The sequence below is a fragment of the Vavraia culicis genome (genome assembly GCF_000192795.1).
Source record: "Vavraia culicis subsp. floridensis unplaced genomic scaffold supercont1.26, whole genome shotgun sequence".
Lineage (NCBI taxonomy): Eukaryota > Fungi > Microsporidia > Pleistophoridae > Vavraia > Vavraia culicis.
The window spans coordinates 43,647-71,214 of NW_007360629.1; the positions used below are offsets into that span (position 1 = coordinate 43,647).

Here is a 27,568-nt window from a genome sequence, read left to right on the forward strand (position 1 = left end):
AAATATTGAACATAAATGTCATCAATGTTGGTCAACTATTGTTAATATAAAATGTCACCTGCATTTGACTTTCGAACGTTGTAACTACTTAAAGCACTGTTTGAAAGTATTTTTTTACAAGTTGCTGAACAAACCAGTTGTAATAATCAGTACTCGTCTTCTCTATGTTATTTTTGTACAATATTATAGTCACACAATGTGCTAGTATTCTCATGATAATCATGACATGATATTTTGTTGCCATTTCACAATCGATATTACGTGTTGTAGAGCCATGACACAATTGTTAATAACCCGATATTTAATTAGAAATATTCTGTTGTAACAATACATTTATATATGGTGATTGACTGGGAATGAGCGCTAATCACTGTGGTTTTGATGATCATATTGCATCTTTTTGACAGGTAATTAGAAAAATAATCAAAAAATTGTAAATGATGGTAATATAAAATAGGCCATTTTATGTAATTCACTACCTATTTATCTGCGGTCCACATGACCGTTTTGTTAATTTAGACATAATAGGTGATTAATTGCTAGCCAGACCAGTAGCAGCAGTGTGAAAGAAGCGTATCAGATGAGAATGAACCTATGTTTAGAATTTGATGTAACAAAAAATATTTTAATGACGAAATTATGTTGTAATCATAAATTTGGTATTGTTAGCGGTCTATATCGGCTTATCCGTTTTTGTTTTGTAGGAAAGTTTTGAATGAAAAAATTACAAAAATAACATAGGTTGCTGTATAATGGAGTTCAGGTAGATATTTTGATCGCATTTTATGTATTTATCCGTATATTCAGACAAACATACGTTAAATTTGCATGGTATTTTGCATATAATGGTACATTTTTCATTTATTTTTGGTGAACTCGGCACCTTAACAGGTAAATTCACGGTTTCGTTATTTTCTCTCATCAAGGTCATTTTCGCTTGGTAAATTAATCAAACTGCACTTTTTAACCCATCAAAAAATGACGGAATCAAGAGAATTTGACAAATCTGAGTACACAAAAGTGCCACTCAAGGAAATCAACAAGTCTCACATCTTACAAAAGATACACTCGTTCGGATGGGTGTACAACAGGCGCAATGCAGGACAGACAGGCTGTTTCATCAACATGTTCGCACAATATAAGATACTGAAATGTTTGTATCCGCACAAAATTGATGCTGATAACCTTACGAGATGGACATCCATGGATTTCTATGGCACTGTCAAGGAAAATTTTACCAAGGACGGTGCTGAGGTTGAGTTCCACATCGATCACTATGATGTAAGGAAAATTGCGCCATCTTTTCCTGTCAATAAGGACACGCAGGCATTTTCTTTGCTGGAAAATGGGCATTTGGCACTGAGGACACCCGAGCGCATATTTTTTTTGAAGGCGCGTTCGTACATGTTGCGGTGTTTCAGGGAATTTTTTTATGAAAGGGAATTCACGGAAATAACGCCGCCGACCCTCGTGCAAACACAGGTAGAGGGTGGTAGCACGCTGTTTAAGCTTGATTACTTTGGAAAGAAGGCGTTTTTAACACAGTCATCCCAGCTTTATCTTGAAACCGTAGTGCCTGTTGCTATGAAGGCATATTGCATGGTGTACAGCTACAGGGCTGAAAAGAGCAACACAACACGGCATTTGACAGAGTATACGCATGTGGAGGCTGAGTTGGCAGATATTTGCTTTGATGACCTGCTTAGCGTTATCGAGGACATGGTGTACACGGTGGTAACTGGTTTCTACGAAAAAATGAGGGAGGATATTTTGGAGCTGTGTCCCGATTACGAATTTTTTGAGTTCAAACGCCCTTTCAAACGTATAAGCTACAAAGATGCGATCAAATACTTCAACGACGCGGGGTACAAGAAAGATAACGGCCTTGAATTTGTTTTAGGTGATGACATACCCGATGCAGCAGAGGTATTTCTCGTAAAGTCATATGCCGACAACACTCCGCTTTTCCTGACCAACTTTGAAACAGCAGCCAAACCATTCTACATGAAAACTACGGATGATCCGAAGTACACTGAAAGCGCTGACTTGTTGTTCCCGAATATTGGAGAAATACTTGGTGGATCAATGAGGAAGGAGGAGTACCAGGAGTTGATTGATGGCTTTGAGCGCGAGGGTATTGATTCTAAGCCGTACTATTGGTACACAGACATGGCGAGATTTGGTCCGTGCACGCACGGTGGTTTCGGGCTTGGATTTGAAAGGTTGCTGGTCGGATTGATGAGATGGAAGAATGTTGCTAAGGGGTGTTTGTATCCCCGCTTTGTTACGCGGTGCCATCCATAGGTCTGTGTTGAATTGAGTAAACATTTTTATGGTATTATGTATTATGCATCGTTATTTTCTTTGTTAATTTATTCTCTTAGCACCTTTTATCGCTTGCAAAGACTTACTATCGCATTTACGGCATTTATCCTGAAGAACATTCTTTTTCAGTCATTATGGTGTCTTTTGTCTTAATCCTGGCCAAAATTGATTTTTATGATAATAATTTTTAGGTAAAGGACAATTATTAGAATTCTCAATCCATTACTGTTTCTCTTGCCGGTAGAAAATATTATTTTACATAATCAGATAAACCATTCATGACTTTGGCGGGTATGTATGAGATAATCCCAACTTGATTGTCTACTACTGAAATAGAAGCGTTTTCCTCGCGCCATACTGATTTTATCCTTGTAGTACGAGTTATATTAGTTGGCAGCTCATGACAAAACATTGGTAAATCATCACAACGTAATATAATAATTAAATACATAATAGACCATATTTGTAGCTGATGGACAAACTAAATCGCTACACTATTCACTGTGCAATCTCCAGCCTATGTTATTCGCCTGCTTTTATGATTTTTTTATCAAGGGACAGAGAAATTCAACGGTAATACAACAACTCGAAATTCTCTGAACATTAGAACAATAGCACCGCATGTCTCAATAATGGAACCTTAAACTTTGGAATAAACGCGTAAATTTTCTCCTCATACGATTATGGAAGTACACGGCCATAAAACATCATTAAATTAGTTCTCTGATTTTTAGAATCAAAGAGAACGCGCCATTAGCATTCAAAATATTGTAGTGACTCCGAGCAGGGTGTGCCGGACAGAAAGGATGCAGTAAAGACTTTTAAACTATGTTGAGTGCTTTTTGCGGGTAGATTGTCGTGCAGTGTCTCGTGTGAGCAATATTTATACGTATTGGCTAATATAATGCTTCATCCTGTATTATGGTTGGATTACTGTTATTTTGAGCTGAGATCGTTTGCTGCATAAAGTTCTATTTTATTGACAAGAAGTTCATCCATCAACCCGCTTTTGTTCCTTTTTGCTGATAGCCTATCAATTGAGAGGGAGTGACAGTTCCGCTGTGGGATTGCTGCTGCATCATTGTTTATTGTTACGTTCAGACAGGACCATAGTTTATTAAGGAATATGAAATTACGGGACAAACGAATGAATGTCATATTCTGTTGAGAAAATTGGCGTAGAAAGACCAAAAATAAGTTAACATACTTCTTACGTTGGGAATTTAGTGAAATCTGACAACAGAGGAATGATTTCCAGCAGGTATGTAACAGAAAGAAATATTAATTGGATTTGTACATTGAAAGAGAGCAACTTGCTCGATTATAACAACACATATGGCGCAAGTAATGACTAGTGTCTAATTAACGGGACCTCCACGTAGGCAAAACTTTATTAAAATACATTCAAAAAGTGTTTTAATGCTGTCCTCCAATGATGTAAACATCTCTCACGTGCCAATAATGCTATGAATTGCGACTTATTTGGTTTTTAAGTGGGATATTAAAATTTTTTAAAGTTTTCTGAGCAGTTTTACTGAAAAATCTTCATTTTCCGCCGATTCTCAGAACTTGTATGAATTGCGCTCCCATACCAAATATAAAACACACCATCATGGTAACCACTGCCTTATTATCCATATCTATACGTGTATCGAAATTGCGAAGGCTTGTTGAAAACACCTCCAACGAGTTCCATCCCAGATCAAAAGTGGTATCAATGCCGTAGGTAACCATCAACGATCCAATGAAACAGAACAGACCGGCTAACAGAAACTGTGGTATTTTTATGTACAGTAGCACAAGAACTATGAGAATTGCAGCGTATAAGAGGTAACGAACAATCGGCTCGTCGATTCCAGCTTTCTGCAACAACTTGATGTGAAATCCTTCTGTGTATGCTACCGCAACGGCGATGAACAGTACGATAAATGTGAGCGATTTTATGAACGAAATTATCAGTGCAGATACTATAAAAGACAACACGAGGATAAAAATGAGCAGCCGTAATTTGTTATCTTCAAGAAATTGCAGAACTTCCCTCGCTTTATCCTTGAACGAACCGGTCAGCTTGATCCCAAAAATATATCCTTCACCAAAATTCTCACTAATATACCAGAATACCTGCGTAAGGAACACCGAAGAAAGCACAGTAAGCGATATCCTCTTGAACGATATTCCCATGACCAGAATAAACAGCCCCACGATAACCGTAAGCGCTGCAAACCCACTAGAGGTGTTATCACCCACTCTTTTCTTGGTTTCCATCAAAATATCAGCAAGAATCGAAGCTCTGCAGCAGGCAAAGAAAATAAACATTGCGATGAGGGTGCCCCTCTTTTTGTAATTATAAAGCTAAAATCTGGATGATTGTTAAAAAAGGAAAAAATAAAATAACAATGTGTTGACACCCTCCTTTCAGCGTATGAATGACTTTCATCTCAACAAAAATTTTATTGGTCATAAAAAATTGATAGATGTGGCCACTTTCGGGTTATGATTTGATGGCATGATGGATGGTCAATTAAAATGCTGAATACCAAATTTTAATTTGTTTTGGGTGATATTATGATTAATTAAGATGCTAGTAAGCGGCTTGTTGTATGATGCGGTATTTTATTGAAAATTGGGCATAGAAGTGTTAATTTCATCTTCGATAACACGTAATTATAATAATACCCTTTTGGGATAACCACAAAACCAAAAAAAGAGGATAAATTTTACCAGAATTTAATGCAATTCCATGAATATTATCTGCTGCTTAAATACCAAGAGCAATTCATATATCATGTGGTAAACGTTATTTTTAGCAATTGCCGAGAAGTATTCAAAATTTTGTTTAATTTGCCTAAAAAGAATTTTACACGCAAAATACTTTTGACGTGATCGAGAGCTTTGACATCACGATCTACATAGGTAACAAACCGTTATTGGATGGTGCTCCTCATATAATTTGAGCTGTATACGTTTCAAATCGTCATTCAATAAATGATGCGATCGTTGGATAAGCGACTCTTACGTTACAATCTTTGGTAATGTTTTAAAATGTTTGCAAACATGTTGTGCTGCACAGCGTTATGGCCGAATTACCTAGATTGGATATATACATGTGCTTTGAGCACACGTTCATTCAATCGTTTTGTTTATTACAGAAGATGCATTCGAGGAGGTCGCTGTATATTGGTTTTCAACCAAGGAGTCAATCCAGGCATGCAAACCCGCAAACAGTTTTTTGTGGTTACGTGTCTATCGTAACACTGACATGAATGTCATTAATACCAAAAGATAGGAATATACCAGCCTGAGAGGATCTGATATGACCAGAAAATAATTAAAACTGCAAAATTGAATGGCCCATTAGTGTTCTCGAACACGTATCGTGATAATATGCATCTTAATGTTGCAATTCATACTTATGTATAGGTGAGCATGCATACGGTTGCACTTGTGGAGCATACGAATTTTCTACCAGACTAAAATTTAGTGACTCGCAAGACTTGCGATATCATTGGACATCAGATGATTGATAAGGTGCATCACTGCATAGTGTCCAAAAATGTGTTTATTATGCCAGTGTTTTGAAATATATCTGATCACGTTTATATCATTTATCGAACATGAAGTGGTAAAAGAGGTTTTTAGAAATTACTCAATGGGAAAGGGCCGAATAAGAATCGGGTGTAAGAAGCTAAATGGTGTGAATAATTTGATTTATATAGCTGATTTGGTTTGTAAACAGCCTTTAAAACTTCTTGGAACATCCTTAGGTAGGAATATCCACTGTGAAATAGAGAATAATCATAATCAAGCGAATGGTGATTATAATACATCACTTTAATGTCTATCACCTATCCAATATGCTGGTTGCTCGGCATGCAAACAACCATGATGGCTACACTATGGTTGATAGATCATTAAATTTTTTACTGTTTTGAATTATAAAAAGAAGTGCACGAATAAAATGTAGGAAGAGCTTGACCTGTTTTATATGTTAATGTGCATTAAGCGCTACGGTGTATGAAAATGATATTACACGAAGAACAAAAAATGTACCGGTTTGTATTTTGAAATGGTCTCTAGTGGTAATCATTGGTATTTTGTGATTTCTTCTATTGCAACGGTATAACGTGGAGACATGAAGAATTGCAACTAGGGCAATGACCGGTAATAACACATGGAAATTCCTAATTGAGCGAGAAATTGAGTATATACCATCGCAGAAGTTCGAATTCTTCATTGTAAAAAGAAAATTCAGTTAAAGGAAACTTAATGAGAAGTAGGCATGTGTCATAAAACGTAAGATAAAAGGTGATAACAGCTTTCATTCTCTCTTTTTGCTTTATGTTGATGGATGTAGTAGATGTGTTTGGCAGAGACAAGTTCGGTATAAATTATGCGGCTCTATATTGTGCAAACCAACGTGATATGCCCGAGTGCAGGAATCGTTAACTCATAACGGCTAGAGTTCGGATGTGAGATGATAACGAAACAGATCTAAGAAAACATAATGATCAGTATTGGATGACAACATGATTATATGCGGTATGACTTAAATCCATCGCAAAAGCTAATTCAGAACAAGAGATGACAGCAAATCATGGTAACCGGCTCTCCATTGGAACGAGCCCGTGAGTACTTAACGATTTGTTTTGAGGTATCATATGGTATGAAGTGAAATTCATGATGCTTCAAACCGTGCTTAACACGTAATCCACATATATTTCGTAATTTTTAGCAAAAGCAGAATGAATTATCGGATATTTAAAATCTTATTTTACTGTTTCATTTGGAAGGATGCTGTAAATTATCGTATGCCACATATCCGAACACATATTGAACGGTCATATTTGTTGTGCTCGATACGATTATTGCCCACAGAAAGTGGAAACAAGGCACTACCTATGATGCTTGTCATAGTTGTGTTTAGCGGATGGAATTTATTATTAACACCCGTATACCTGCTATAAGCATAAAACATCTACTTGTGATGTGGAATGTGTTTTTTGACTTACAACACTTGTTATTGCCATTGTTTCGATTTGTTTAAATAAAATGATTAATAACGAAATGAATCAAAGTACAAACCTCGAAACTGCTTAGTTTCAACTGATTAATCAAAATTACTATATTTGGTTTCATTGGTTATATACGTAGGAACGAGTTATTTTGTCATTGAGCTACTCATAACATAAACATTTAGAAACAAAAAATGTATCACACTTTCTATAAATGGGAATTATATTGTGTTTACGTTTTGAACTAGCATGCTGAGTTTATTTGCAATCGCAAAGATCTGTTGCGATTCTACAACCGATAATACTACAATAACTGCCTACAGTGCCGAAAATGTTGCTTTGCACCGCATGATAAACGACAAACTAAGTGATGGCCTTAGGCGTGTGTATAGCGACGAGGATGATGAAGCATGTGTTGTTAATACCAAAATACATATAAATGGCAGTTACAATTGTTCTGGTGGGTATTTTCGCGCACGAACTAACAAAAATATTGCCTGTGGCAGAAACCGTGTTGCGACTAACGGACTTGTAACCAGCAGGATGAATGCTCAACATCATAAGACAAACAAGCGAAAAGAGAATCTGGTAAAAGAAAGTCGAACAAATAATAGAAGCCGTGCAAATTGTATGGCAACAAACACTTCTTCGTATCACGCTGTGCATCCGCACTCATGTAATTCTCTTGGACAACCACCTATAAATAGATTTTTAGATGCATTTCATGAAATGACAATCCTTAGAATGCCCATAGTCCTGTATTTTATAATCCATGCACCGCCTTTTCTGCTATTATTCCTAATTTATCTGCTTACGCGGTCAGGCAAAAACTTTGATGATTACATTGTCGTCCGTAGTTTTGGCAAAATAGTAAAAAATTTCTCTATAGATGAATCATGTACGATTTGTCTATCAATTTTTGAGCGATGTGAAATAATTGAACTAAGGTGTGGGCACTTCTATCATCGAACATGTGTTGAGAAGTGGTTGAGAGGAAATGGCATTTGTCCGTTGTGTAGAACCGTTATGTTTTAAGTATACCATTACAAAGACAATTGATCTATCGATGACGCAATTGAGCTTTTGGCCTCAAAATGCGATTAAAATCGTGTTATGTATCATAAGATGACAAAAATTCAGCGCTGTTGCAGAGGATAGGTGAAAGACCGCAATCAGTAGAATGTTCTGTTTGCTATTGTCTAATAATTCCGATTTCATACGATATTAGATGACTTACTTACCGTTCCAGCTGAACTTCACAGTACTACTATACGATTTTTGCCATCTATACATATTTGTTAATTTCTGTGCTTAGTATTTTTTATTCAAACACAGTATGTATCACTGCTTGTGCGTTATTCGGTATAACTTTTATGTTTTCTATCTTCGGAATTTACTTTACTAACTACTAATATTTTTTTTAATAGCATCAATCTATCTTTGAAAAATAAAAAGACAACTCGGAAGCTGATTGGTCAGTTCTGTGGAAAAAATTATTTGACCCTTTGAGAAAAATAAAAAATTTTTGTTTCATGTATTTGCACTGAATGAAGAGTCTAAAGTTGTCGTACAACTCATTCTTTCTGAAACGCCCTCAATTTTTCTCCACTAACAACATCAAAATTACACAATCACCGAATAGTAGCTAATTAGTTCACTCCTATCATAAGATCCCGAACAATAGAAAAAACATAATACGAAATATGAAAAGAAGAAAGTATCAAAGAATGGATAGAGCATTTTTTCTGTTTTATAAACGGAAATAGCGCAGTTAGTCTATTTATAGAAATAGCCGGAATACACGTTTCGAAAGAATCAACCTGTTGGTGAAAAATTACTGTAAAAATAATTGTAAACTTTAAAAGTACTTCTAGTTGTGTTAAATGTATAGATAATTGGTGGTATGTTCTGAAGACACGTTAAAACTTGCCACTATTCAAAAATATGCGTAGAGGAACGTATAAATGTAAATAAAGTACAAAACTGAGTAATTTACAACCAATAATACTATTTATAAGCATTCAATTGCCGTATAGTTAACAGTATTAAATATTCGATTGTTTTTTAGAGATAAATACAGCAAATTTTCACAAAAAATGTTTGAGCTTAAAACATTAAACAAGCATTTAAGAACTTTTGTAAAAAATTTTTCTGGTAAAGCTTATTTATTAATCCGCTTAATGAGATAACTACTTTTCATGATCAAAAATTTTAGAATTTAAGCGTAGAACAATTCGAAATAACAATATCTTGATACTTAGACCCGATTTTAGTGAATTGAACGTTAATACTGTTGTATATGTAAGAGTTATTTACACCGATTATGCTCTTGTCTGGTACTCGTATATTCTTATTGGATACAATTTGATATTCCTTGAAACACTAATAAAAATTACTATAAATCAATTAAATAACTTGAATAATTATAGAAAAATTATTTGCAGCCGTAAACAACACGTTTTATGCTTGGTTGTCTAACCAATGACAGACTCTGTTGCAATGTATAGACTAATTGGGTTAATTAGTACGCATTATTTACTTGAAAAATATATGATTTTAATGTTTAAAAATAGTAATTTTAAATTATTCTCATGCGGTAAATTTTGAATAAAAGTATAAATAAATATCAAGAATTCTCTTCTGTAGAATTATGTCCCGCGTCATAAACTTTTTCATCATGATTTATCTGATATCTTTTATATTTGCATCAAGTTCAAAAAAAAAGGGAACTGATAATCGACTATGGAAAGCGATTCGTGGAAAAAAATATAATAATGGAAAGATTAGTAGTAGTCCACTATCGCAACAAACTTGTTTAGCTGCGAATAACTCAGATCCTAATCAGCAAAAAGCGGATTCCTTAGATGCAACGAATTCTGGTTTACCGACGCAGTCCAAGAAAACCCAGGAACATAAAGTATACACGGTAACTCCTTCAGATACGACGAAAGTAGGTGACAACACTTTTTTTCTCAAAAAGACAGACAAAGAACCAACCAATAACAACGAGAAAGATATGTCACAATCAGCGTCATTGAATTATGAGCAAGAACTGGTCCCACACTTGAGAAATCGCTATCGAGAGATCTGCGATGATAAAAAAGAGAATAGTCAAGAATCAGAACAGAACAATGGGCAAGAACTGGTCCCACATTTGAGAAATCGTTATCGAAAGACTAGCAATGATAAAAAAGAGAATAGTCAAGAATCAGAACAGAACAATGGGCAAAAACTAGTTCCAAATTCAGGACTCGTTCATCAAGAGGTCAGCGATGATAAAAAAGAGAATAGTCAAGAATCAAAACAGAACAATGAGCAAGAACTAGTTCATCAAGAGACTAGCGATGATAAAAAAGAGAATAGTCAAGAATCAGAACAGAACAATGGGCAAGAACTGGTCCCATATTTGAGAAATCGTTATCGAAAGACTAGCGATGATAAAAAAGAGAATAGTCAAGAATCAGAACAGAACAATGGGCAAAAACTAGTTCCAAATTCAGGACTAGTTCATCAAGAGACTAGCGATGATAAAGAAAAAGACAGTCAGGAGTCACAACAGAACAATGAGCAAGAACTAGTTCATCAAGAGACTAGCGATGATAAAAAAGAGAATAGTCAAGAATCAGAACAATCAGGTGAGTCTACTAATGAAACTGTTGATAGACTTGTTACTTCAACGAAGCAGGATGGCTACAGACTCAGTGGCAGGCTACCACATCCATACAAGATAAGTTTCAACAGACGTGTTTTATCTAATAGGATAGCTGCATTTCTACAGCTTATAAAACGGAGAAAAGATAGATTACCTACTAAATAAAATTTTTCTTCTTTTAAATGTGTCATGTTATATTTTTTCGTTTGTTAAGAATTTTTTAGTAGAGGCAAAAGAATAAATTTTCATTCTCTTCATGTGACTATAATATATTTATAAGGAATAGCCGGGCGCGCCGTCGACGAAACGTATTGAATAGCAGTTTATAATTTTTGGTTTTGAAAAAATGCAAAATAAAAATTTCTATCTTTCATGAAAGGTGAAATAGTTTATTTCTTGAACTGATCAATCATCTTTCGAGTTTTCATTTTATATTAACTGTACTATCCCGTTCTTCAAAAACTGATACATGAATGGATAGTAAATCAAAACAGTGCTTTTGAATATAACTGCAACATCAGGTCATTCCTTTCTACTAACTGTTCCATAGTTTCAAATCAATAAATCACTTTCATTCCAGTAGCTCATTGTATACAACATTTCTAGTGTATACTTTACTATCCTCATGCTTTTCTTGGTCTCCATTGTCAGCAACATACACCCTTTGACCATTTGCATGGCGCACTCTCGACAAAGCTACGTACAACTGACCATGCATAAAGACTGGGCTGTGCAGATAAACACCTACCTTGTCAAATGACTGACCCTGTGACTTGTGGATTGTCATCGCAAACGAAAGAAGAACAAGAAACTGTCTTCTCTTGAGTATGAATGGCAGCTGTGTCTCACTCGGCGCCATATCGATTCTTGGTATGACTGCCTTGTTAGATATCCACGAGCCGATTGCTGAACTCTTCCTAGTCTGCGGCTCTCATAATTCTCGATAAGATACTTTGCAATTCTTATTTAACTAATTAGTAAAATCATATTTCATGCCATCACGTTTCAAGTTATTTATGGCTTATTCTCATTTCGTATCCATGAAACCGGTAAAACTAATAAAGGTATGACGGAAAATAGCTTGGTCGGTTCTAAATATAATTGAAGCACTGTTTGATAGCAATATTTGCAGTCCAAACATACGCCATCGAATTGTTCCAGTTATTATGGATCATCAAATATAGGTGGTAGTGTCATATAACAATCCTACCAATAGCAAGCTTATTCAGTAAGAAATTCACATATAAAACAACTTGACTGCCTTTCATGACAGTTAATCTGAATTACGCGAATAAGGCATATAATTTTCCAGCTATATCGTAATTTCTGACTGAAACACATTACTTGAACTTGAAAGTTTTGAAGTATCCTATTATAAGGAGATCGTTGAATTATGGTATGTCGGATGTGTAATGATATTCGAATATGTATGTTATAATTCCACTACAATTTCATCTTGTTTCTTTGGGTAGTTCCCGTCAATTTAAAGTATATGTAAATGACCAAAATTCACAATTGATAGCATGCTGCTACCTTCGAGTCACTTAACACGTTCTGATACATCCTCAGGTGGATAAGTTGATTTAAAAAGGAATATCCAGTTTTATTTCTTAACCATAAATAGCTAATGAATGCGAAATCGGGTGAAAAACAGAGCAAAAGTCTACATGCACCATAACTTACCAAGCCATGGTATCAATTGAATAAATTACATGTGAAGCTAAAAACCATATGCGATGGAATAGACTTTGTATCTGGAATGTGGTGTTTTTAGGTGTAAACGTGTTATAAAGTGAAATATCAACGAAAAAATGTTGATGTATAAATGCACCAAAAATAAAATAAATCTCTTGGTGTTTTCACCGTATATTCGTCAATACAAACTGCTTCAAACATCTAAGATTTATTAAAAGCATATCAACCTGGATTCTCTTAAACCAAAAACTTTATGCGGTCAGTTTCGCTGTTTCTTTTGTAAATTAAAAATGCAAGCAATTTGAATGGATTTCCAGGCTATTCTCGGTATTTGGTTTGCCTCATAAGAACGATAATCCTTACTTGTGTAATCAAGTATAATGCGGTATAAAATTGTAAGTTATAATCGTAAAATTGTAGATCACATCACTAAGATAATAATATAGTTCTATATCATTTATTTCTTGCGGTAGATATTGTAGCTCATCTTTGGTAAGCGGTAAAATTTTATCCAGCAGCTATTAATATCTCCTGTTTGCCTATATTTTCGTTTCATATGATAGGTGATAAACCGGTTTTTCATTGAGATATAAATTGTGGCGGAGTAAGATGTACTGTTTAATCGCAGTGTCAGAAATTGCACTTTAAAATCATTTTTTATTGGTGGATTATTCAAGGTTAGTGTGTATCGATAGATGGCCCTCCACTGTTATAATATGTAGCGTATGATTTCGGTTCGTAATCATTGAAAAATAATCTTTTTACAGGCCTGTTACCATAGTAGCTCTGTTTAGACACAAATGGTAGTTAGATTTAGTTTAGCTTCGAAAGTTTTATGCATCAACCATAGGAAACATTTTTTACCTCGTAGTTAAAGATGATTTTTACACCGAATAGCTATTTCATCATACAAATATATAGTTTTATTTGAGGTTGCACGGTGAGATGTTTATTCATCGCGAAATACTTTAAACGGGGTGATTTTATCAGTCATATTGTATTTGATTTTACGGATTTATTCTAAATTGTACGAATATGATGTAATCGAATGCTGATAAGTTAAATATGCCGATATGTCATCTAAAAGGAAATTCCATTCAAATATACTTTTCGGGCAAATGCAAATATATAAGTATGCACGAGGCCAGACTTCCATGTTCAGGATATATAACATTCGTTTGTATTTCTTGATCATTTACTTGGTTACGGGCACTTTAGGAATGAATACCAACAGCGCAAGACAGGCCATTCCAAAAATACAGCGTTCTCTCCCCAAATTTTTCGCTAATCTTGATAAAATGAACCGTGATTTTATTAGTACTCGAAATTTTGTGCACGAATATGTGAATCACGCTTCACCAAAGGGATCAAAACTCATTGCACATACCAAAATTCCCTTTTCTATGCGCTTTCTACATCATCCATTGCTACAGAACAAATCTCATAATACATTCGGAATTTCTGATAGTATCCACAGGATGTGTCACTCCACATCTATGGAACAAAACGGGACTTCGAGATGTAACCATGTAGAAGATGACCGAATAGTGAACGATGGCTCTTCTTTCATCGATCTGCCATACGTTGAGAACGTTAATAATGGTGGTTTGGAGCAGACGATCAATGAATGCACAAATTATTCATCAGTTGAAGGAAACGATTTATGTGGTACGAAAAAACAGGAGTTGTGTTCATCATGTGTGGACGCACAAACAGAGTTAATTGCAGATCTTAAACAACATGGCAATCACACGGTTGAAGAACAAAATTTCGAGAAATATGGTCGAATCAACCCAAAAGAACAGGATACAGTTCCTCGATCAGCGGAAAAACTTGGCCATAACACAAAAATGGAGATACATACGGTGAGTGCTTCGAATAGTAATCACGAAACAAAAAATAGGAGAACACCCGTTAAAGCTCACAGTTCCTGCGCCTCAAACTTAGAAAGGCGCAGTGATGCGATCAACGCTCTTCTACACGGTTATTTTCAGGGAAATGCCATTGAAACGCATCCAGAATGTATTTTTTTGTTTAAAAATTCCGTGACAGATTCTACATCGTTTAAATACATGCCAAGAGAACAATGGCGTGAACTAACATGCAACCAGAGAAAGGTTGAAGGTCTCATATTAACAAACAGTTACCGTTTTCCTCCTGAACACCTTAAAAAACTGCAATCGTATTCCAACTTGGTCTATGAATACGTGTCTTTCATACCCTCCCTTTACGCTACTGCAACGTGGGGATATGTAAGACATGGCGTTACCATAGCATCATTTAACACGTTTCTCGTTAAAATGGTAGATCTTCTGAGAAACTTTACACCTGGTGATAATTCTACAGCAAAGATCGCTGACAGTGAAATCAAACAACTTGACGAAGTATGCCACGAATTAGCCGATCAACTGAAAAAATTGCAAGAATTTCACGAAAAGGTTAAATAAAAGATTCTTATGGCATTGTAATGAGGTAGTACGTACGCTAATTTATCGCGTCACGCTGTAACATTATGGTTTGCACACACAATCATCGGCGATGTTTCGGGAATTTATCATCATATACAATGGAGCATGCTGTACTAAAACCTTTAATATGTAAATTGTAAGGCGTTCTTGGTACCTTTAACAATAATGTACGGCGCAATGCACCTGGAGGACCACTCTTGTTAGAATGAACGATTGTGTTGTGGCGCTGCGTTCATGTTTTTGATTAAAGTTATTTATTCTCACGTTCCACACACAACAAACACCCACCATAAAACGGATAAGCCTTTTCTGGTCTTCTGGGACAGACACACGTTTATATCATTTGATCAATTTTTTTGAATCGGCTCAAACTATTTTGAGATATTTAAGCCGTTTGCACAGTAGCAAAAGTTACAGGTGCAGGTAACGATCGATCATCCGCAATAAAACGTATTAAAATCAAAGTTTCTGGCCAACCGATGAAAGCAAGAAAAATATTCTTAAGGCTGCTCTCAGAGGTGCAACATTTCGATCGCAATCATCGCCATAAAAATTTTTATCACATATTACACAATATATTGATCAAGAACGCTATATCTTGTAACATGGTTCTTTTTAGCTCTGCATTGGCGTGAAGTGGCTAATCCGTTGTACTACATACCTACTATTCCGTTGATATTGGTACTATGTTTTAATATTCTCCTTCATTTCCGGTGCAGGATCGAAGTTTAAAGCATAGCCAAGGATCAAATCGCTTATGAGGTTTATTTAATGAGAGAAAGATCGCCTAATCACCACCGAACACTTAGTCGTATTACACCTACCTATATCTGAATTGGGATTGCTTATTCATTTTTTAACAAATAAATAATACGAAAATGGCGAATTTCTAGAGAGGAAACATCAAACATATTTTCAAACATAACAGGTAACATTCAACAAACAGCACAAATTGGGTGCAGGTGTCAAACACTGCGAGAACATGTCCAATTCTACACAGAATAAAGCAAAACGTCACGCGTGGTTTGCAGACAAGTAGCACAACTGCTATAAAACGGCGGGCTGCGTCATTACTGCTCTAAATTACGCATATACAAAGTGCAGCGTATCGTTACCATGTTTTTTCCTAAATAGCAACAATTCCATGTCTTCTATCCAAGGAACACAAAAGCTGTGACATTTTCGCATCTTCGCAGTTACTTCGCAATTGGACAGCACATCAATTGCTCAATCACTTTTTATGGTCATTTTGGTATTCACAGTTTGAACAAAAGCCATCACATTTCTGAGTTCGTTGCAGCAATACATTCACTGCGCGATGTAAGTGCAATTCTCGTGCTATGACGAGAATTATCAAGTAAAAGATATTTTACGCTGCGGATAATATAAAATATTTTTTACTCACAGAACAAATGATCAAAGCGATGTCCTCATTTCAAGTATCCGCCATAACTCAGATAGAATGATGATAAACGATGTACAGTGATCAACGCGGTCGGCAGAAAAGGTGTTAATTACCTCAATCCACCACACTTACTTTAAATGCTGCAAAGTAATGAAAATTACCATCTTTTGCGTTGTAAAACACGAAACTACCATATTTGCCGAAAAGGAGAGTGATTAGGTAATTATGTAAACAAAAAATTGCGGCACAAAAACTACGCAGTCACAGTGGTTATGATCCGATACTTGCTATCTCTCTGGAACAGGCCTTAAAAACTGCAAATGACTTAGAACAGAGCAGCAGGCACTTAACAATACAGACCAACAAAAAAATGCATTTTACGGGGAATAAAACACGTATCACTCGGTCATAAACTCTGTTTGTACAGAAGCTGCTTATGCATTTCATTTATTTATCTTCTATTCTCCTTATTATATCACGTTGCTCCTCAACATACTCACCAATGACCCTCATCTGCCCAACCAAACACACTACCATTCCTTCCATATCGCTCATCGTATCGTCCAAAAGCTTCAAATCTTCAAAAAGAGTGTCGATACCCTCCATATGGGTATAAAAAAATTACTGCGAAAACGAGTGATAGAGTGGCGCAATTTCTACGTTGATTACAAGGAGTTGCGGGCGTGCAGAGATGACTTCAGCTTCAAAACACGGCTGCTTGACGAAATGACAAAGGTTAATGAATTTTATTTTGAGTTAGAAAGACAAGCGGTTGAAGGGAAGAGAAATCTTTTTGGAAGCAAAAAGATCTATGAGGAAATCAAAAAGGACAAGGAAAAGGATAAAAACAGGAAGGACAGGGACGGTTTTGATGATGGCTATGAAAATGAAGGTGAAGAAACAATGGATAAGGACGAGGATGATGCCGTGGACAATGATGGTATTGGAAAGGAAAAGAGTGCGGTGGAAAAAGTGGAAATTAGGAATGAGCTGTTAGATGGTTATGAAAGTGATGGAGAGGAGATGGAAATAGAAGAAATTAGAGAGGACAGAGTTTCGGTGAAGAAGGAGTTTAGTGGTAGCGAAAAGAAAAAGATGATCGGAGAGATTTGCCGAACGGAGCGTCTGGAAAAAGACGGTGCAAAAGATGGAGAAGCCACAAGTACTGGGAAAGAAACCGAGTGGAAGGTGTCGCGCAACAAAACAGCATCACAACGTAATGGATCAGCAGTGCGGCGTAACAAAAGTGCTTTGCTTAAAGTTAAACCGTTCACTCCCAAGACAAAACTAAAAAATAGACGGAACAAGCCGGGAAAACGCAAGCCCTCAGCATACAACGAAGTCAACCATGAGTACATAACGGAAGACCAGGAATTTGAAACATCGCATTCGCTGGAAGAGAATGAGGCCATACCCCGGACGAGGACATTCCTCAACCTCGGTCTTATAAAGCTGCATTACACTGTGCACAAGAAGAAAAGGGCGACCATGGAATTTATAAAGGTGCTTAACCAAATTGTGAACTACCAGCGAATCAACTACGATCTCCTTGACTACTGCATTGCCAAGAGAAGAACATCCCGTCGGATCAAGCGCAATGAATTGCTGCCGCTTATTAAGCAGTCGTATTTTTACCGTTCTAAAAGGGCAGCCGGGCTGCTGAAGGATGTGAAACGGCTGTATAAACTGCGATTTGTAAAGAATGACAAAAACGCAGGACGTCTGTTCAGGAGACTGAGGAGGAAAGACAAGCCAAAGATGGCATTCGTGTTTCTCAGTGGTGTGCTAATTGCCGTGAACGCCTTCTTCACGTATTTTAATGGGATAGTATGTAAGGAAGGGATGACAGCACTACTGCCGTTCCTGTGTAAAATACGTGGGCTGGCGAGCAGCAATGAAATCGGCACCTCGTCCGATCCTTACACCCCGCAGATCTTCTTTTCACTTATATTCGTAGGTTTTTACCTGTTTGGTGTTTCACTCCTCATTTTCACGAAAAAAGAGATCAACCATCCATTCATATTCTCGTTCAACCTTGACTCGCACATGGAGGTGTCGCGCTACTTCCTGTGCACCTCTGCCCTCCACCTCTTCTACAATGTCATTAACATCCTGCCAATCAATCCCAAGGTATCATTTGCCATTTCCATATTTGCTGTCATCGGGTGTGTTATGTTCCCGTTCGACATTTTCTACCGCAAAAGCCGCTACTACGTGGTTTACTGTCTCCTCAAGATTGCGTGTACGCCCATCTTTAAGGTGCGCTTCAGGCATTTCTTCTTCACCGATTACCTGCAATCCTTCTCGATTGTGTACCGGAGGGTGCTCGGATATTTCTTCACGCTTGGACCGATCAGTGTGTTTTTCATCAGCAATTGCGGGAATTTGGTGAGACTGATGCAATGTGGAAGGAGATACTACGACAGACCGGAGAAAGTTCACATCTACAATGCTGGCAAGTACTTCTTCCAAATATTTTTCAGCGTTTTAACGATTGTGTACGTAAACATGCTGAGCGCGCCGACCAAGAGCGATGAGAACTTGCTGGGTGATACAGGACATATCGAATACGAGAATACGTACGCCAGCACCAGTTTTATCTCGTCATTGAAGTACTTCAGGCTTATCGTCGGTCTTCTTTCGTCTTCATTCTCGTTTGTATGGGACATCCGCGTGGATTGGGGACTGGGCCGGAAGAACCTGCTTTTCTCCAAGACCGTGATATGCATTTTGATCGCTTTTAATCTTGTGGGCCGGTATCTTTGGCTGCTCTCCGCTTATTTGAGTGATTTTTTTCTGTGCTCGTACGAAGTCGTGAGAAGAACGAATTGGGGAATAGTGCGTGTTGAGTACGAGCATTTGAACAACTGCGATCAGCTCAAGACAACCAGCACGATCAAGTTGAGTGGTGACCTGTTCTACAGAAAGAATAAACGAGCGGGATACATGACTGAGCACGAGAGCACACATGATGAGAAAGAGGAGTCCATGGCGTAGTGAGCGTGTTGATGAAAGTGAATAGGTCGAGGCTTTAATTTGTGTTAATAAAATAGAAATATTTAATAGAAAATTAGGTTGCTTCCTTTAGGTATTCGTACTCGTATATGTGTGCTTCTATGCACTCCTGCCATTCCTTGAACATGTCTACACATCCCTGTGTCATTATTTCGCTGTATATCATTTTCGTTTTGATTATTTCTTTCTTTTTCTCGTTTACTTCCAAATTGCTGTGCCTATCGTACCGCTCGTTGTAATTGTGGAACACGGGCGTATCAAGGAAAAGCGGATGGGCAGGTGCCTTGGGGATGTTCAGCAAGCGCGGAGAAAATGCCAACGCAAAAATTTTTTGCACGATTTCCAACGCGGGAGCAGTGCCACGGTCTTTTCCATGATAATTGACGATGAGCAAAACAAATCCAATCATTTTTCTTATCTGGTGCATCATAAAGCTCTGCCCACTTATTTTTATCTCGTACCATTCGCTTGTGCCAGCCGCCTCTCTCACCTCAATGCTTTTTATCAACCGTGCGCTTCCTCTTTTATTGCTTACCAAGGTAAAATTGTGGTAATCCTTCGTTCCAACGTATAAATCAAAAATGCTTGAAAGCGTTTCCTTGTCCACTTTTAGCATGTGCTTCGGTACCAGGTAGTTGTAAATTCTGTAGTCCGTTCTGTTTTTCGGATTGAATGATTTTGGCACTCGCACCACATCGTACACGTGAATATGATGAGCGAGAGCCAATGATGTGTTGCTTATGCTGTTTTCTTTAGGGATGTCCATATTATCACCATTTCTCTCACCATTTCTCTCACCATTTCTCTCACCATTTCTCTCATCATTTCTCTCATCATTAACAACACCGATCGTACCGGCAGATAATCGATCAAACCGCCTAATAAACTCGTCATAACATCCCCGCTCCAAATTAACTACAATAACATTAAAAGCAGCGTGAACACCCTTGTCGGTGCGGCACGCCCTCTGCAAATGCATTTTCTTAGGATCCGTGCTGTTGATCCTTTTTATTAAATTCATCTCAACTAAACCGTTTATGAGTGTTTGTTCTATTGTCGGTACACCGGTTCTTTGGTATTGCAGACCATGGAAGGGCGTTCCGGTGTACGCTACGAGAATGGCCACTTTTGATTTCATAGGGGTAGGCGATTGGTTAGGAGGTATAAAGCGTTGTGCAATATCGGGAAGGCGGTCTGTTGGGATGTTGCTGATGCGTAAAGAGACAAACAAAACGTTGTGGATGAGAGGACCAGCAGTTGTACCACCGTGCATGGTTGTGAATAGTACCTTGGCACGGATTACAACAAAAAATGCTAAAATTACAAACAAACGGTTCGTACATCAAACTAAATTTACTCATCGCCTTGCTCTTCTTTGCTCTCGATGTGGCAAAGCACATCACCTCTCTAAAAACAACGCATATTCAGTTCCCACGATATTTCCAGTCTTTCCAACGGTAAAAATCTCAGCAAAAGCCAACGCAGTGAAAACGAGCCATTTTAGCGTTTTCCCCTCAAAATCGGTATTGATAAATCGTCTTAAATACCAAATATTCATCACATCAACCACATAGCACATACATCACACGCCATGATTACAACACGATTAGAATGTTGCGCCTGCTATTACCACCACATCTCGTGCCATCTCCTCAAAGCTAGCGTTCCAATCACCAACGATGAGTGTCCTTTCTCCTGCATACCTTCCGTGTGCACCAAGTCCTGCCAGAATGTACTCCCTTGGTGCTCAAAACTATGATTCTGCTCGTTGTATCCAGCAGCACACTTTGTTGCGATCCTGTCTGTGACAGGATCACACCACGATTAGGTGTAAATGCGGTATCCCTGCTCTTCGCACAACAAATTTTTGACTGCAGAACGGGCAAAGTGAAGAGCGCCGTACTCAGACCACATAAAAACACAGCGTTCAACACGAATTCATTCGATTTCTTCTTCAGCGAGAAAAGCAGCCGTCACATTAAAGGCACTTGGCAGCACTGCTTGAGCATAGCCCCCATTTTTACACATGCTCACGCTCCTTGTACCCCTAGAAAGCGCACTCTCTATGGACGTAGCCGTTGCCATCCCCTAACTTAACGGCATCCCTAACCACCCACGAATCGTTATCATCGTCCCATTCCACATCCATTTTCTCGTTACAAAGATTGCAAATCACCAATTTCTTACTGACAAACAGCTTGTGTTCCTCCTGTCTCGCGGGTGGCAGTTCTATTTTCTTGGACAACCAGTTATCCTCATTCGGAAAATACGTTCTACTTATCGTGTCCTTCTGCTGCTCCACCCTTTTTCTTCTGTTGTGTTCCTCCAAATGCGTGCCATAATGCGTCTTCCCCTCTTCAGTGTCTGTAAATCGCAAGGCACATAATCTGCACTGTATTCTCTGATAGAGAACGGCGAACTTATCGCCTTCATGGGTGTTCCGTCTCTCCTCTCTCATTTTACTCTTCGTTCTATCCTTCGCGTACTCGTCCCGCGAACCCCCGGTTGAATAGCCCCTGTTCGCAGCACCGCCCTCTCCATTTCTGTTTCTTGAACTGTCTCTGCCCGTATAACCCACAGATTCTCTGCTACCCTCTCGTCCCATGTCTTCCATCCTCTCCTTACCACCTTCCCTCACCTTCATTCTCTTGACGCCGTGGTCACTTCCCGTATCTTTTCCTATTTCCTCATATTCCCTGCCTTTCACCTCCATTTTTTCTCTTATTCCCTTGATATAGCACTCAACCAGCACATAGTTATTGTTTAGATACTCCTCCTTGCTCTTCAGCCCGTAAAAGAACAGCTCGGGCGGCACGACCAACTCCTTGCCCTCCAACGCCTCGCTCACTCTCGTACCCTCTCTTCCAAGTTGTCCCCAGTCATATCTGCACTCCGAAAAGCACTTCCTGTATTCTTCACTCTTTTCCACAAGACTTGCTACAAAATCGCACATCAAATCGCAATTCTCCGTTGTTAGAAGTGAAATGACCGTGTGCGCTATGTCTTTACGCTCGTCCGGAAACGAATCGGCGATGAGGATGAGTACGTTAACAAAAATTTTATTTTTTTTCGTGTAGGTGAGGAGAAGCTCGCAGAACTGGGTGGATGCTTCTGACATGAGGGGTTCAGGGAAAAGAAAATAAATGAGTGAATGGGAGAAAAAAGAATAAGGTGGTAAAATTGAATTGGGGGGTGCGAATTTGTTATTGGCGACACGAACGTACCAAGGAGTAGCACCAACCCGGTTTGGAAGGGCCCTTCACAGGAGTAATACGAATGGAAGGATCAATGTTCGTATATCGGTGATTAATTGTGGTGATGTGAGGAGCAACGGGCAATAAATTGAACAAATTTTTGAAATTTGGTTGCTCCCAACAACACGGCCTAATTTCTTATTTCTCTGAAAAGGATGTGTGATTGAACTACACCTGCCCATTCAAATTAATTGTTTTACCGGTTGTGTTTTTATCCACAACCTCACATTTTAACCCTTTCTAAATTTTAGCACCTCAGTACCTAAGATCATCAGATTTGGGTAAGAATTACGATGAGAACCACAGCTTGTTCTTCCATTCAGCTCAGTACCCATTCCTCTACCACATTATGTCCAAAAATCGCTGCTCAGCACTGCCCAACAATTTTTAATATGCCCCTTCGCAGTGCCTCATCACGCCATTTAAAAATTTTTTTCTGCTCACCCCTTCTATGCCCGCTATAACGATTCACAAGCATTTGTTCCTCTCTTCCCTCAGAAACACGTACACAGAAGCATCGCTGAACGATTTGCTCTTCACGTACGGCATTGAGCTGGAGGAAACCGTGGTGGAAAATGGCAGCGAATATTTAAAACTGGACATTCCGGCGAACCGTTACGATTTGCTGTGCCTGGAGGGCATGATAACCGCCATGCAATACTACGAGGCAAACAATCGCCCGAACTGGCCGGTCGTGAACGCATCTGATCACCAGGTAATTGTCGAGAACAGCATTGAAAGACCGGTTCTTAGCTGTGCGGTGGTGCGCAACATACAGTTTGATGATGAGAAGTTTCGCAGTTATATTAACTACCAGGACAGCCTGAACAGGAACATCGGACGAAATAGGAGATGCATGGCGATGGGCACGCACGACTACGACAAGATCAAGTTTCCGGTGTATTATAGGCGGGGAGAGAAAAAGAATTTGTGGATTACGCCTTTGAACGGCAGGGGGGTCAGTGAGGCAGTAAACGAAGGAGCGGCTGGGGGTGTGGAAGAGTCCGATGAACACGACTGCACCGCTGCACCCGTATATGACCAAAATGGTGAGATTGCAGAGCGGAACGCAATCTTTCCCAAGATAACCATCGAGGCACTTGAAAAGGCCATAAAGAAGAACCGGGTGCTTTCAAGGTACATCACACCGAGCACGACCACCTCATACTTCGTGGACAGCAACGATGTCATAATTTCTTACCCGCCCGTCCTTAACTCGGATGAAACTAAGATCAGCAGGGAAACGAAAAACGTGTTCATTGATATGACCGGGTATGACAGGGCCAAGATTGATGACACGATGAGGTATTTGATACACAACTTCGGTGGGGAAAGGATCGAAGAGGTGCACATCGTTTACAAGTGCAATGACGAGGAGGACCAGGGAGAGGACGGAGAGAAAGTGGCCGGCAGGGAGAGCGTGCCAAGCACGCTTATCACGCCATTGATGGACAAAAAGACGTATGTGCTCACGAAGGAGCAGGTGAACAAGGAGCTGAGGCTGAATCTTACAAAAGAAATGATAAAACATCATTTGGAGAGGATGATGCATCAGGTATCGCTCGAAGAGGTTGACATAAAGGTGGTTGTGCATCCTGCACGGTGTGATGTTATGCACAGCGCTGATCTGGTTGAGGACATAGCGGTGAGCTACAACATAAATAACTTTGATAGGCTGAACGTGCCGTTCTTCTGCATAGGTAAGGAGCTGATAGCAAATGTTTTAAGTGACAAGATCAGGGCAGAATGCGCTTTTGCAGGGTTCAACGAGGTTGTGAGTCTGTGCTTGCTGAGCAGAGAGGAGAACAACATCGTGAGGAGAAGGGGCGATTGTCCTAGCACGTGTGAGGGAGATGAAATGGTAGGACAGATCGGTGGCGGAGAGGGAATTGATGAGGAGAGCGAAGAACAGCACGATGCAGGTGAAACGGTGTCACCTCTGCTCAAGAGCAGGCCGGTCAAAGCCAAAATTGAGGTGCTCGACAAGGACAGCAACCTGCTCAACATCAATTTGTCTCGCCTTGCGCTTGAAAGAGAGAACGGAGGGAATGTTGAGCTACTCAATCCGAAGAGCAAGGAGTATCAGGTGATGCGCACCTCGTTAATACCTGGGCTGCTCAAGTTCATCAAGAAGAACGCGTATCACAAGCCGCCTATACGTATATTTGAGGTAGGTGAAGTGTTCAATATCAACGGTGAGAGCGACACGGGTGTGATCAATTGCAGGCGTATAGCGGGTGCTGTAGCCGGCACAACGGACGGTCTGTCCGATCTGATCGCGCTCATCAATCAGGTGCTCACGAAGTGCAAGGTGCACACACGCCTTGTCAAGAAGGAGAAAAGTCTGTTCCTGGAGAAGAGGGGCGGGCGTATTTTGTGCGATGACGATGTTATTATTGGTAATTTCGGGGTGGTGCATCCCAGGATATTGAAATTTTACGGGATTGGGTTGGTGTGCAGCATTTTTGAGATTGATTTGGACAATTTGCTGAAAATTATGGTGAGTAAGCGGTGATCTGCCATGGTGCGCTTAGGGTGTAGAATGATGCGCTTGAGGTGTGGAATGGTGCGCTTAGGGTGTGGAATGGTACGTAACTGTGATCTAAGCACACAGGAGATCAAATACCCAACTGTGCTGAATAAATTTGTTTTAAGTTACGGTGCTCTCTTCCGTTTTGTTCGCAGCATCAGCGCTTTCTCCTCGTTTACTCCCCGCAACACGGCGTACCGTACTGCTGCGGTTATCGCCCTCTACGACAGGATGCGTATGAAAGGTACGAACAAGCATATTTGTGTGCTTTGGCCAGGCATTTTCTGCTGATGTGGTGCCACCTTGTACGGTGAAAGCTTTTAATTAAATTTTGCACTTCTATGAGGAACTCCATAAATCTTTACAAGACCGGTCTCGTGATCATGATGCTGTAGCACACGGAGCGCACCAAAATTACCTGGGCGGAACACAGAAAGCGAGAAAAAAGAATAAAAATCGAACAACAAGCAAAAAGAAACAAATGTACTACTAAGAGGTGTGGTGTATCAGATTGCTGCTGAATGGCAGTTATTACGGACATAGGGATGCGTTTTAGAACCTTTGCTTGTTTCTCACCCCGTTCATACTTCACATTTCTTTAGATTAATTTTAACCTGATTAGTACCCGTTTTATATGAAAAACGTGACAAAGCGTTTAAACAGATGGGTTCCAACCCTGATGAGCATGTGCTTGGTGTTCAATCTATCTCTGGTGAAAAAGCACTTCTCTGCTAAATTACCATTTCCTCGTTCTATCTCAAGCCGCAGTTCTCGTCTTTCTTTGCCAAAAATACGTTTATCTACCTCCTCGTGCAACACACAGGCGTATTTATTCGCCCAAACCATTTTTACCACACGAACATATTTTTAACTAAAATCAGCCACACCTTTTTGGTGGGGGTTAAATAATTAATTTTACAGAACCGTGTTCAACACCGAATCGGTATTACACCACAATGCCGATCAAATTGCCCCCCTTATGTTCGACATTCTTTCCAGAAACTTTGATTTGGAGACACTGCCGCCGTTTGTTACGCGATACGCTCTCAATGAGGAGTACGATGATGGCAAAAATAGTGAAAAGGAAAAAAGAACCAAGAGCAGAACGTACGGCGAACGCAATGCTGAATGCGTAGATGATAGCAGCGCCGAAGCAGGTGGCAGCATTCATGGCACGGATAGCGATAAAAGTGCACCGTTGCCGTACAGAATGGTATCGGTGTGTCCAAACAAAACGTTAATCACCAGTTTGCTGAGGAATAGATCGTATGACCTGATAAACACGGTAATACGGACGAAAGAGGATATTTCAGCTGCGATAGACACGCACACAGACCTTATAACACTGCCAAGCAATATTTCAATTGATAAAGGACAGCTACAAAAAATACGTGAAAAGCGGATATATGTCAACATCCCCGTATTTACCAACATGTGCATGCTCAACACATTGAAAAGGTACACCGATACCGTGGTGCTATCGACATACGCACAGAATGCGTTCGAGCTTAGGAACGAAGACGAGTTTAGGTGGTTCCTGCGAGGAATGGGGATGAGTGAAAGAACGTGCAAAAGAATACGTGGAAATTGGCAGTACGTGATTAGGAGAAGCGTGGAGAGGAGGATGGATGGATGTGTGGGGTGTGATGATGGGCGGCTGATAGTTAAGGATTATCTAAATTTGTACGGATCGGTGTGAGTTGATGGGTGGTGGTGAATAATATTGGTAAAAAATTTGTGATTGGTAGTTTTTTATTTTTACCAGCGATGCGTTTATTTATGACCTGGCCCTGGGCCAATGAACACGGTTTACATTTCTTACCAGGACGGTTATCCGTACCTGCGTTCAAATTCGGCATGAAAAGCAGTGCAATGCCACCCCTCCACCCATAGAAACTCAGCACGGCACAGAAGCGTGTGGCAGCACGAACGATACGCATTTTCGAAGGTGCTGCAAATTCACCGTGTGAGCGTAGCACCACCGGCATAGAACGTTGGCAAAGAATTGGTGGCGGTTAAAGGATAATTAACATTTTGCACTGCTTTTCTGATAGTGCTCAATTCTTCAAACCTCTCTGCAACAATTTTAGTCCCTCAAAATCGAATAAATTAATTTTGCAATTTCTGATGGTGCTCAATTCTGCAAACCTCTCTGCAACAATTTTAGTCCCTCAAAATTGAATAAATTAATTTTGCAATTTCTGATGGTGCT

General features: G+C 39.2%; 12 protein-coding genes across 12 annotated transcripts; 8 read left to right on the forward strand and 4 right to left on the reverse strand.

The window, feature by feature from the left end:
• Positions 1-978: 978 nt before the first annotated feature.
• VCUG_01604 (asparagine-tRNA ligase) lies at positions 979-2,332 on the forward strand (the record flags this gene model as incomplete). Its single annotated transcript, XM_008076431.1, has 1 exon — positions 979-2,332. The coding sequence occupies one exon, from the start codon at positions 979-981 to the stop codon at positions 2,302-2,304; it is 1,326 nt and encodes a 441-aa protein (XP_008074622.1). The 3' UTR covers positions 2,305-2,332.
• A 1,420-nt stretch (positions 2,333-3,752) lies between these two features.
• On the reverse strand, positions 3,753-4,641 carry VCUG_01605 (uncharacterized protein; the record flags this gene model as incomplete). Its single annotated transcript, XM_008076432.1, has 1 exon — positions 3,753-4,641. The coding sequence occupies one exon, from the start codon at positions 4,639-4,641 to the stop codon at positions 3,871-3,873; it is 771 nt and encodes a 256-aa protein (XP_008074623.1). The 3' UTR covers positions 3,753-3,870.
• A 2,945-nt stretch (positions 4,642-7,586) lies between these two features.
• VCUG_01606 (uncharacterized protein) lies at positions 7,587-8,406 on the forward strand (the record flags this gene model as incomplete). The annotated part of the gene is made up of 1 exon (XM_008076433.1): positions 7,587-8,406. The coding sequence occupies one exon, from the start codon at positions 7,587-7,589 to the stop codon at positions 8,370-8,372; it is 786 nt and encodes a 261-aa protein (XP_008074624.1). The 3' UTR covers positions 8,373-8,406.
• Positions 8,407-9,987: 1,581 nt separating this feature from the next.
• VCUG_01607 (uncharacterized protein) lies at positions 9,988-11,154 on the forward strand (the record flags this gene model as incomplete). The annotated part of the gene is made up of 1 exon (XM_008076434.1): positions 9,988-11,154. The coding sequence occupies one exon, from the start codon at positions 9,988-9,990 to the stop codon at positions 11,152-11,154; it is 1,167 nt and encodes a 388-aa protein (XP_008074625.1).
• Positions 11,155-13,838: 2,684 nt separating this feature from the next.
• Positions 13,839-15,131, forward strand: VCUG_01608 (uncharacterized protein; the record flags this gene model as incomplete). The annotated part of the gene is made up of 1 exon (XM_008076435.1): positions 13,839-15,131. The coding sequence occupies one exon, from the start codon at positions 13,839-13,841 to the stop codon at positions 15,129-15,131; it is 1,293 nt and encodes a 430-aa protein (XP_008074626.1).
• A 2,032-nt stretch (positions 15,132-17,163) lies between these two features.
• VCUG_01609 (uncharacterized protein) lies at positions 17,164-19,586 on the forward strand (the record flags this gene model as incomplete). Its single annotated transcript, XM_008076436.1, has 1 exon — positions 17,164-19,586. One exon carries the CDS (start codon positions 17,164-17,166, stop codon positions 19,552-19,554), a length of 2,391 nt encoding a protein of 796 aa, XP_008074627.1. The 3' UTR covers positions 19,555-19,586.
• A 6-nt stretch (positions 19,587-19,592) lies between these two features.
• On the reverse strand, positions 19,593-20,845 carry VCUG_01610 (tRNA pseudouridine synthase A; the record flags this gene model as incomplete). The annotated part of the gene is made up of 1 exon (XM_008076437.1): positions 19,593-20,845. The coding sequence occupies one exon, from the start codon at positions 20,843-20,845 to the stop codon at positions 19,628-19,630; it is 1,218 nt and encodes a 405-aa protein (XP_008074628.1). The 3' UTR covers positions 19,593-19,627.
• Positions 20,846-20,875: 30 nt separating this feature from the next.
• Positions 20,876-22,775, reverse strand: VCUG_01612 (uncharacterized protein). Its single transcript, XM_008076439.1, has one exon. The coding sequence runs from the start codon at positions 22,688-22,690 to the stop codon at positions 21,620-21,622; it is 1,071 nt and encodes a 356-aa protein (XP_008074630.1). The 5' UTR covers positions 22,691-22,775; the 3' UTR covers positions 20,876-21,619.
• On the forward strand, positions 21,328-21,669 carry VCUG_01611 (uncharacterized protein; the record flags this gene model as incomplete). Its single annotated transcript, XM_008076438.1, has 1 exon — positions 21,328-21,669. The coding sequence occupies one exon, from the start codon at positions 21,328-21,330 to the stop codon at positions 21,667-21,669; it is 342 nt and encodes a 113-aa protein (XP_008074629.1).
• A 302-nt stretch (positions 22,776-23,077) lies between the features above and the next one.
• VCUG_01613 (uncharacterized protein) lies at positions 23,078-25,705 on the forward strand. The gene has a single exon (XM_008076440.1). The coding sequence runs from the start codon at positions 23,278-23,280 to the stop codon at positions 25,339-25,341; it is 2,064 nt and encodes a 687-aa protein (XP_008074631.1). The 5' UTR covers positions 23,078-23,277; the 3' UTR covers positions 25,342-25,705.
• A 617-nt stretch (positions 25,706-26,322) lies between these two features.
• VCUG_01614 (uncharacterized protein) lies at positions 26,323-27,103 on the forward strand. The gene has a single exon (XM_008076441.1). The coding sequence runs from the start codon at positions 26,336-26,338 to the stop codon at positions 27,053-27,055; it is 720 nt and encodes a 239-aa protein (XP_008074632.1). The 5' UTR covers positions 26,323-26,335; the 3' UTR covers positions 27,056-27,103.
• Positions 26,924-27,482, reverse strand: VCUG_01615 (uncharacterized protein). Its single transcript, XM_008076442.1, has one exon. The coding sequence runs from the start codon at positions 27,342-27,344 to the stop codon at positions 27,021-27,023; it is 324 nt and encodes a 107-aa protein (XP_008074633.1). The 5' UTR covers positions 27,345-27,482; the 3' UTR covers positions 26,924-27,020.
• Between the last annotated feature and the right edge of the window lie 86 nt (positions 27,483-27,568).

Excerpts from the sequence above, each read along its gene's own strand:
- VCUG_01615 (XM_008076442.1), bottom strand. The coding sequence starts at position 27,344 with ATGCCGGTGGTGCTACGCTCACACGGTGAATTTGCAGCACCTTCGAAA.
- VCUG_01613 (XM_008076440.1), top strand. The coding sequence starts at position 23,278 with ATGCCCGCTATAACGATTCACAAGCATTTGTTCCTCTCTTCCCTCAGA.
- VCUG_01612 (XM_008076439.1), bottom strand. The coding sequence starts at position 22,690 with ATGTCAGAAGCATCCACCCAGTTCTGCGAGCTTCTCCTCACCTACACG.
- VCUG_01614 (XM_008076441.1), top strand. The coding sequence starts at position 26,336 with ATGTTCGACATTCTTTCCAGAAACTTTGATTTGGAGACACTGCCGCCG.